The sequence below is a fragment of the Ambystoma mexicanum genome, chromosome 13, assembly GCF_040938575.1.
Source record: "Ambystoma mexicanum isolate Mex_15411 chromosome 13, UKY_AmexF1_1, whole genome shotgun sequence".
NCBI lineage: Eukaryota > Metazoa > Chordata > Amphibia > Caudata > Ambystomatidae > Ambystoma > Ambystoma mexicanum.
The window spans coordinates 90063253-90073099 of record NC_090938.1 but is presented as its reverse complement, the minus strand read 5'-3'; the positions used below and the strand labels follow the sequence as shown (position 1 = coordinate 90073099).

Sequence of the window (9847 nt, the reverse complement as noted above, 5' to 3'; positions counted from 1 at the left end):
TGAAACTTCCCGCGAACCCCAGTTATACACGTACCCCACTCGCACAGGCCCTTTCGCGTGTGAAACTTCCCACGAACCCCCGTAATACACGTACCCTGCTGAAATTGCGTGTGAAACTTCCTGTGAACCCCAGTTATACACGTACCCCACTCGCACAGGCACTTTCGCATTTGAAACTTCACGCGAACCCCATCAATACATGTTCCCCACTTGGCGTTTGCTGTTTGTCAGCCCTGTAAACTGGTCCAGGATTAGCACAGCTCTTTGCGCTGGATTGGGGATTTTGCTGGCTTTTCCTTGCGCTAGGGGCGTTCTTGGGGGCGTAACTGGCGCTGCTGCAGGGTCGCTGCACCACTCTGCATCACGGCTGGTTTTGGAGGTGACAATCCATGAATACGCTGTGCGCGGAAATGGATTTTAGCGCACGTGGCTGGCGCAGACATTTGCACGCGCACACTGTGCGCCAGCCGCGTGCTCCACTTGTGCGCTAAATTCTATGAATTATTGTCATCAACAGTAGAAGAAAATTACAATAATGAATCAGTCCAACAAAACAGTAAGAAGAGCAATTCAACTGGAGGGAAGAGGGAGAGCAGAGCAGTAGCACTGAGAGGGAGGAGGGGGGAGGAGAAGGGCGAGGGAAGGGAAGGATAAAGGGGGTGAGAGTGGGGAGGAGGGAGAGGGGAGGGAAAACATGGTACTTTAATGGAGTGTTGACAGGATTCTTCAGCAAGAGAATACTGTCAGAAGCCTCCAGAAGTTATTGCATAACTGTGTCCACTTGAACTATGGTTCTAATTCCTCTCTGTGCTATTATTTCAACCAATGGCTGGTGGGAATACATTTCAAAGTAAATGATGTGTGGGTGTGTGGGCACATGGTAGATTTGCATCGTGGGATGGTGGGTTTTCCATGGGTATGGGGGCTGTTTGAGTCCGAGACTTGTAACTGGCGTAAGGTCTTGGTCTGTCTGGGAAGAGGTGGAACCTGAGAGAGTAATTTCTAAGCTGGCTGAGTATGTTATAGACAGACTAATCTTGATGTATGTGAGATGGAGGCATAGTGGTTGAAATATTTCATATTGGTCACTTCCTGACGTACCAACACCTCTCCTCGGATTATTTAACCCCCTTTTAGACAGGCCGAGGCAGTAATTGAACGCTGCATAGAACACACTGAGCGAAGGAGAGAATAATCACAAGCAGACCACAGGACAGAATCCCCGCTATGCCCACGAAACCGATAAACCAGCCAAGACACAGAGGTATGTATTGCACTCCATGTCAATGGAAGAAAGCCACATGCACGGCCACCCACCTGCACGCATCTGCTATCATACACTATTTGAAGACACATTGCAAAACACTTCTGCCAAAAAGTCTATCTGGACACATTGACAGTCTCCTGCACTCACATGCTCTACCGACAACCTCACTGCACCTATTCACAAGCCAGCTCGACATGGGTCGCTAGCATGGACTTGGCCACCCCTACCCACCTTCGTATTGGCTCAAATTCAGACACGCCTTCAAAAATCCCTGCCGATTCTTCCATACCTTGGACTTCGGTCCACAATGGTGTTCACCTACAGCTCTTTGAGGACATACCAATGAGAAAAGGTGCTGTACGCATGACAAATGACATTGCATTGCATTACATTACTTAGAAGTTTCGATTTTTTAAAACTTGAATTACGTCTGTGCAGGTGGTCCCATACGTGCAGTGTTGCTTTTTTTCTTTTTCACTGAATCAGCATCAGACGTTTGGACAGATATTAATCCCTGCAGAGCATAGATTCTAGGTAAAGTTTACCCAGAGATATTGATGTGTACACAAGGGTCAAGCAATTTTCTGAGCCAACTGGCACTGCTCTCCAAAAATGTTCTCTGTGCGGAAACGCCTCTTTTCATGGTTCAATATAAAATAGCAAAAGATTGTGCAACATCGCAGAACTCATAATCAGACAGAACACTGCAATCCACAAGGAGGCGTGCCATGTAAATAAGACAGGATCTTTCCTTCTGGGCCACTGTTTCATTCACCCTTGCACAGGCAGTGGCAGCAATGTTTCTAGCTGGAGAATTGACCATCTATTTCTATGCTGTTACCTCAGTGTTGCTTTTCTGGTATTTCTGGAGAACTTACGATGAAAGGAGCCGGCTGCCTCCGGGGCCGTTTCCCCTTCCCCTCATAGGGAACCTGCACCAGATAAGCACCGGGGATATGGTGAACTCCCTCAAAGCGGTAAGTTTAATATTCCTCTTCTTCTAATTCTAGACTTCAAAAGTATATAATTTTTGACCATTGGTACAGGGGAGAAGCATTTGTGCATAAAGATAGCCTATTACGTTCAGCGATATGCAGTGCGCCCGCACATTTTAGCACATACTGAAAGTGTCCCTGTCCATTCAGAAGTGCGGCCAAAAGTCTGAAGCATGTATCAGTCCATTTTCTTTTTTGTTTTCTGTATTTCAAACCTTCAGAGATGCATGACTTTGAAATGTTATACCTTTAAGAAATCTATAAGAATCACCCAAGTCAGCTGCATGTGTCTACTGGATGACACAGACACACATTTCATCTCATGAGACGCGCAGTGTCTTTTATGAATTACAAAGTGCAGAATGGTGTCCAATGTCCTCTAAAGAGCAGCCCAGCCTAGCCAATAGCCAGTAAGCAGCCCGTTCCTTCCCAATGATAATGTTCTCAGCAGCCATTACCATTACACTCAGAGAGGGCAGAGTATTACTCGTGACTCCTCAGCCCTCCGTTACCCGGAAGTGTATCTCGATTGCACAGCTACATATTATTAAAGAATATAGACTACTACAAATGGTCAGCTCACTGTTACACTCACTAATGTTCATTGAAAAATGAACGTATTAACATATTTAGGAAAGGTGCGCTCACTTGTATCACAAAATACATTTGCAATCTTTTTGTGAATATTTTAAACCACTTCAAAACACATGAACCATGATCAATTGCCACCATTCATTCTTGACAATGTGTTTTGTTTTGAGAAGTAAATGAATGACCTAAGGGTTTTCATGTAGCGCTTAATGCCTAGGTGCTGCCACTTCTAAGTGCTATAATAATTTCTGTTCTTATTAACTCATGTAACAGTGCTCATTGTATAAAGCTCACAGGCTTGAGGGGCAGTTAGAGGTGGCCTCCTGGTATTTTTACCTGTGATTGTAGGTCGGTCACCGACATCCAATGTGATTGTTTTACTCACTGAGCTATCTAAATAAAGACCGAAGGGCAATGTGACCCCTTTCTAAGCACCCCACCCTGGACAAAGATACTCACACAAATGTTCACTTCCCCTAGTCTCGATAAGGGAGGGTATGACATTTTTTCGGAGGCTCACAATTCCAGCCATCACCCACAAAACTGAGGGTGCCCCAATAAGAGTGGCCAAATGATGGTAAATGGGACACATCTCAGGTCATCTTCCTGACTGGCTAATTTATCAGCACTCCAGCGGGACAATGGCAAAACAGAGGAAAACGCAATGCAAATAAAAGGAAGTCGCTAATCATATGTCCAATGATTTTGTTTTGTATATCACTAAACAGTGGAAAGAAATGCAATAACTTTGCAAGAAAAATAAAATAAATAATCTTTTCTACAAAACTTGGCTGTGGAATAAATGAGGGCAGGAGTAGGCGGAGCGAGGGAATTCAAAGCTGCACATCTTATAATAAAAGGAAAAGAGACAACAGAATGGTAAGCACAAACAGCCTCCTAGGAAAAACTAACAAGGTTTAACTAAAGAATTGATGGTAAAATCCTGAAAGTCGTAAATGGGGAAATAGGGACACTCTCCATAGGTTGAGAAAAAGAGGATTAGAAAGTATCCTTACCTTACCCTGCCACACTGCACCAAAAACAATAAGTCATTTTCAATCTTGGAAAAACAATTAGTTGTTTTTACACATTGTTTTCTTTTGATTACGGGACAAAACAATTTCAAAGTTTGACTTGTTTTTCCAGCAAACTGTCCATACCCCATCATCAGAATGTATTTTTGTTTTCATTTTCCTGGGATTTGCAGCTGAGCCGGAAGTACGGTCCAGTGTTCACCCTGCATTTGGGCATGCGCCGGGTCGTGGTGCTCTGGGGATATGACGCAGTGAAGGAGGCCTTGGTCGATCAGGGGGAAGAGTTCAGCGGAAGGGGGGATTTGCCCACCTACCAGTTGGTACTGGAAGATTATGGTGAGTAAATAGAGTTATTGATTGTGCTTTAAACAGAGCTGTGTAGAAATGTCTCAGTATTCAGATTACATGTGTTCCTATGAGGCAATAGACTCTATTAAGATTTTAGTGGAAGGATTTGCTAGGCTCCTCAAATCACAGTTTTGCGCTTTGGCCAATTTGGAGGGGTAGCTCGCGCTAACTCGACCTTGGTAACTAATATTCAATCCGGCCTTGATCCGCTCTGCGGCTCAAACTACCTGCATTAAAGCAAGCATCTCTAAATTCACCAATACTATCAACCCCCCCCCACCATCTCAGGGATGGCAGTAGCTCCTATCCGACCCGTCCATGGAATTATGGAGCATTCAGAGATTTCCCCTCAGGGTAGTTCACTTGCTAGCCAGTATTGGGGAGCCCCTGAGGAATCACTGGATTCAGGGGTAGGGTATACATGGGGTTGGTCCTACCCTGCCTGAAAGCACAACTAGCTGAACCTTTTCACCATAGGGTAGGTCGCAAGCAGAATTTAGGAGGTCTACCAAGACCTCATGGGGAAAGCACTTCTACTGGGCATCTCCACATCTCTAGGAACCAAGAAAAGGGCACCATACAAAGGGCAACTTAACAGGTTAAGTGCCAATGTGGGCCTGTAAAATGACTTAGAACAAATATGTAGCTGGCAATTTTGTTCAATATTATTGACCCAATGGACTGTAGAACTGACACTTTGCCTGAAATATTCACAAACGTGTACAATCGGGAAATACTCAGTTTGTCTCAAGAAGTGAAATTGACCTAGCTTGTGTTGGTTGCCAAACTGGTATTTATCACAGTCTGACCCTGATCCTGAATTTCTGAGGCTGGGTGGTGTGCATTGGTGGTGTGGCACACTGATGTCCTCATTGAGGGAGACTTGTAGGAAAGCAGACTCAAATAGGATGTTAGGTGACATATCTTTGGGCTGCATTAATATGTTAATAGTAATGAGACTCTACCTGACAGAGGAATGCTTCAGTGGTGGAGTTATTAACTGAAAATAGACCACTAGGATGTGAGAAACTATCGTTTAATTTAATTGGGGGAAGGGTAGTGAGTAGGGGGAAATACAGGATAACAAATACTGTCTGTTCATTATAAAAGCAGAACGCTCAAGTTTCCCATGCCACGCAAAGAAAATTCCATCAATTCTTGTTTTCCTTTTTCTTGGACTTGGAGTTTTTGTTTACATTCGAAATTTAGGAAAACTACAAGTCCCAGAATTCCAAGCAAAACCGGGACTGGACAGCCATCTCACGCATGGCCCCAGAAAACCTGAGAGCTACTTAAGAGGCAGGTCCTAAAGAAGCTTATATTTAAACTTGGAAAATTAAGACATTCAATTGTTGGCCAGGAAATTGGGAGCCAATCTCGACTACTGTGCTAACACTGCAGAACAGTTTGCTGTTTTGAAAACTGTATTCAATCTTCTTGAAAATACACAGCCCCTAAACCAAGTACCCAAAAGCAGTTTACCATGTAAAATGCCCAACCAGTTCCTTCACTTGACTTTATAGACCATCCTACATGATGTCTCTCTCCATCAGACAAATTAACCAAGGCTTCACTTAACCTCTCTGGGCCCGGCCTGCTGCGGCACAATCCACATACATTGGGGATTGGTATGAGGTTGGTGGTAACTTAGTGGTAAATCCACAGACTGAGAAACAAAATTGATTACCGTAACCACCACTCAGTCTCGCAGAATTCCAAGTAGTGAAACGGTCGTGCTAGTCCCCCTTTGTGGAGCATCTAGGACACCATAGGGAATTATTCAGAGTCATCATCGGCTGTGGTTCCGCACTAGTAATTTTGATGATTTTCAGTCATAAAGTGGATGATTTACTTCCAGCTTTTTACTGCCAAAACTCCTAATGCAGTGGGGGATAATGTGGCAGTATTGGAAAAACGACCTCTTTACTGCCATTTTACCACTCCACTATTCTCCGTATAAGGGCCTTTGCCTTGCGATGGCCTGTGTAGCGTTTGTTAGCTTGTTGGAATGATTTCCAAGGTGAAAGCTTGGCCAGTACAGGCTTGCATAATCAGACATTCAGAAACGGGCCCGGGTTAGTCTTCTGCACCACCCCTCCCAAATTCCTGCAGGCTCAAAGACTGGATTTAGGTGTAAATTGGATCTTGCACGAGGAATTGGATGAGATAATACGGTTCCCGTGCAATGAGAAATCTCAGGGCAGATTATGATGTGCATGTGTACAAAAGCTCTGAGTGCCTGGTACTCAATTGAACAAACTTGCGTGAGGGCTGGCGTCACCAGATACCACTGGAACCCACTTGAATGTTTATTGGGAATGTATTCTAGAGGAAGCAAACATAAGCATGTCTTTAAATTCATGGACCTTGCCTCCATATTAGCAAAAAGATGCTTGGTCATGTTATGGAAGCTCAGCAAGGGTCTACAATTTGAACAATGGAATAAAGAGTTTGAAACCTGATGTGAGGCAGAAACTCAAGCATGGCTTGAGGCAATGCAAGGTCACGACGACATTGCAGCTACCACTTTTGAAGCATGGAAGATGTTTACTGTGTCTATGTCCCACCCATCGGATGATAAACCACCCTGAGCGTATCTAAAGAATACCTAGATATGTGTAAATGAGTATATAAACCCTCATTAGTGCTGCCCCCCCCACGAAACACGGCTGTGGTGATGCTAACACTGCTGCATGAATAATTGCACCAGGCGCGCTCACCCCCCACCCCCTGGTGCGATCAGTGAGGCACTGGCATTTTGCTGCAAGCCTAATTTCCTTTGTGTTCTTTTTTGTATCTGTTTGTAATGTTTGATAAGTTTCAGTTCAGGTTAGGTGATCTCAATGTTATGCTGCGGGGCAGCGATGTGACTGTAAAATGGTAATCTGGCTAGATAACTGTGAATAGCTACTTGCTGCTGGTATGAAACTGCTAATAAACAAATTGAAAAATAAATAGAGGATTGACATAACAGTTTCATAATTGGCCTATGGATTTGAGGCACTAATAGAAAAGTAGAGATTTGCCTACCGAGACACAGAGCCAGCAAGTAAATCAACCTGCAATAATATCTGTCAATCCAATACCCAGAAGGAAACACTGTGGGCCCTGGGAAAATATATTTTGGGGCACATTAGTGGCCTCTTATTCCATGAAGCACCACGCCACCCGTATAGTGGCACAATGCTGCCTTTAGAAAACTCCCTAGAAACCCAGCACTAACCATACACAAAATCAAGTGCAAAATTCTATTTTGCACATTATTTCCTCAAATGTATGGTTGCCATAAACAAGCAGCATGGTGGTGACCTTATTGCTGAGAGGCATTAAAAACAGAGGTCAAAGCCAAATAGCCCTCTAACTGGTATTTGTCAAAAAAGAGACAACACAAAGTTATTGTGGTATGCCAAATGCAAGGTAACCCAGCTTTTTTGCAATAGAGACTGGGGGAAAAAGCAAGATTAAAAGCCAAGCTCTCACTCAAGGATTCTCCACAACTCAACAGGAAACACATGTGTTATAGGCATTACAATGTCACAGTTATGAAAACCTATCTCTCTTGGTCATTGCTCCCTCTACTAAGCTACATATATAATTCTATATGTCCACAACTAGTGATTGAACACCCCTATCTAAGAGCCCACCCATAAGCCATCCCATAATACATGTGCTAATCATCATACTTGAATATTATTGATAGGCCCTAAATTATTTCTACAGTGAAAAAAGACATGTGCTCATCGGTTAACAGGCGGTCACACTCTCCATGAACTGGCTGCATGATGACATGTTTATGTAGATGGGAAGAGAGAGAAGACAAGCATATCGCCTTCTTTTTAATTAAATAAAATAGCCCATGTTGTCTCTTGTCATGTTGTAGCTGAGTTTCAAGGACCTATTCTTGCAACAGTACCTCTATCCTGTTCTTGATACATTTATGAATAACTATTTGTGAGTCATGCTTCTTCCATCCTGTTAAGATTTCATCACAGCAATTAGTTGTCTTTTTAGTCGCATCACTTTCCTCTGTCATGCCTAGCCGATCACAGAGGCATTAATCTGCCAACTACTTATGACTTCCTGGGATGTTCAGCCTATCCCATAGACTTAAAATGGTCTGCTGTGTTATCGTAACCTAATTTACCCTGACAGCTGGATGCACACAATGGTGTCTTGTTCCACCATGTAACCCTCCACTATGAAGCCTTGGGCTTTGACATTCCTTTGAGGCAGCTACCATCTAGCTGGCCACAGCATTTTCCCAGAAATAACTGTGTTTGTTCAAGTGTGCTCAACTAGGGCGTTTTTCTTAAAGCTGCAGGGCTCAATTTCTAGTATTTAAAATGACAGCTGCTTGTCACGTTATTTTCCTCTGTAGGACACATTTGCTCTGCATTTATTTTACTATCTACCGAGTTGTGGTGCATGCCTGGCACATGATAGCTCTACCTATGGGTAAGCAACAACCTCACCCTACCTATAGCCATGCTGCCCTACTTGTGTAGTGAGCCCCTATCCTGGGTACACGCCTCCCTGGCACCTAGTCTATTCTATTTAAAAACACATTAATTGTGCAAACTAATACCTTATCTGTCCCCTACTTGTGTAGCAAAACTAACTATTCTTTGTGCCAGCTGCATTTCCAGGAGAATTTCAAGTACAGTTTCAAATGTGTCCTTTCTGATTGTGTAATTCCGTTTCTTCGGAGGAAGGCAGGGGGGCACATGCTATCTAGTCAACAATTGTCCCACTACATTCCCCCCTCTGATCGAGTCATCAACCACACCTTTATTTTGTCTCATCATATTATAGCCATCCTTAGACAGCCACACTCTGGTGACCCCCCTCAAGTGACCTCCTTGTGCTACGTATTCTGCTGGACAGAATGTCATAAACCAACACTTGCCATTGTCATCACATTTCATGCTCATTGTATTTATGGGTATCTTTTGGGCATGTAAACAATGATCCAGGTTGTCTAGCTGGCTGCCCCAATGGGTACATGGGACAGTAAACTTAATAATCAGTTTGAGCGTACTGATGTACGGTGCCAGCCACAATAACCATTACTGTAGTTTTGGAGTGCCTTCTTGCCAGGCTTTTTACATTGGCTTATTGCTATTCTCAAGATGCTAAAAGCCACTAGGACCAGTACCAAAATTGCCAACAGAAATTTGAATGCATCCGTCAGCCAGGTAGGCATCCAGGAGAACAGATAACTGAACCAGCTATAGTCCTCAATGTAATCCACTTCCTCCTTCAATTTATCATGCAGCCCTTTTGGGAGTATATAACCTCTGTTAAGGTCCCATCCTCCTCATCATGTGTGGGCCATATGTACAACAACTTGACCCTATCGTTGCGGACACTCCTCCCTCCATGGCTGTGAAGAGGTCCAGAACATACCTGTTCGGTAGGGTCATCAATCTGACCGCTCTTAACTCCTCCTTGATGGCATTAAAGCCTTTTATTGTGTTATTAATAGTTTGTAACAGTTCCCACCTAGTTATCTGGATCCAATGTGCATTTGCAGCTGCTTGCAGGCTAGGCATTAGAAAGGATGTCAAAAGCGTTGTTGTTTTATGAAAACAACGTATGACTCTCTGGGATTT

At 43.7% G+C, this 9847-nt stretch overlaps 1 protein-coding gene across 1 annotated transcript in view; it reads left to right on the top strand.

Annotated features, from left to right (window-relative positions):
- Positions 1-1966: 1966 nt before the first annotated feature.
- Positions 1967-9847, top strand: part of LOC138520922 (cytochrome P450 2A13-like) — a 75758-nt gene continuing 67877 nt past the window's right edge. The window contains exons 1-2 of the mRNA XM_069633350.1: positions 1967-2244; positions 4061-4223. Coding sequence (XP_069489451.1) covers positions 2065-2244; positions 4061-4223 — 343 coding nt within the window. The 5' untranslated portion in view covers positions 1967-2064. The remainder of the gene's footprint in view (positions 2245-4060; positions 4224-9847) is intronic.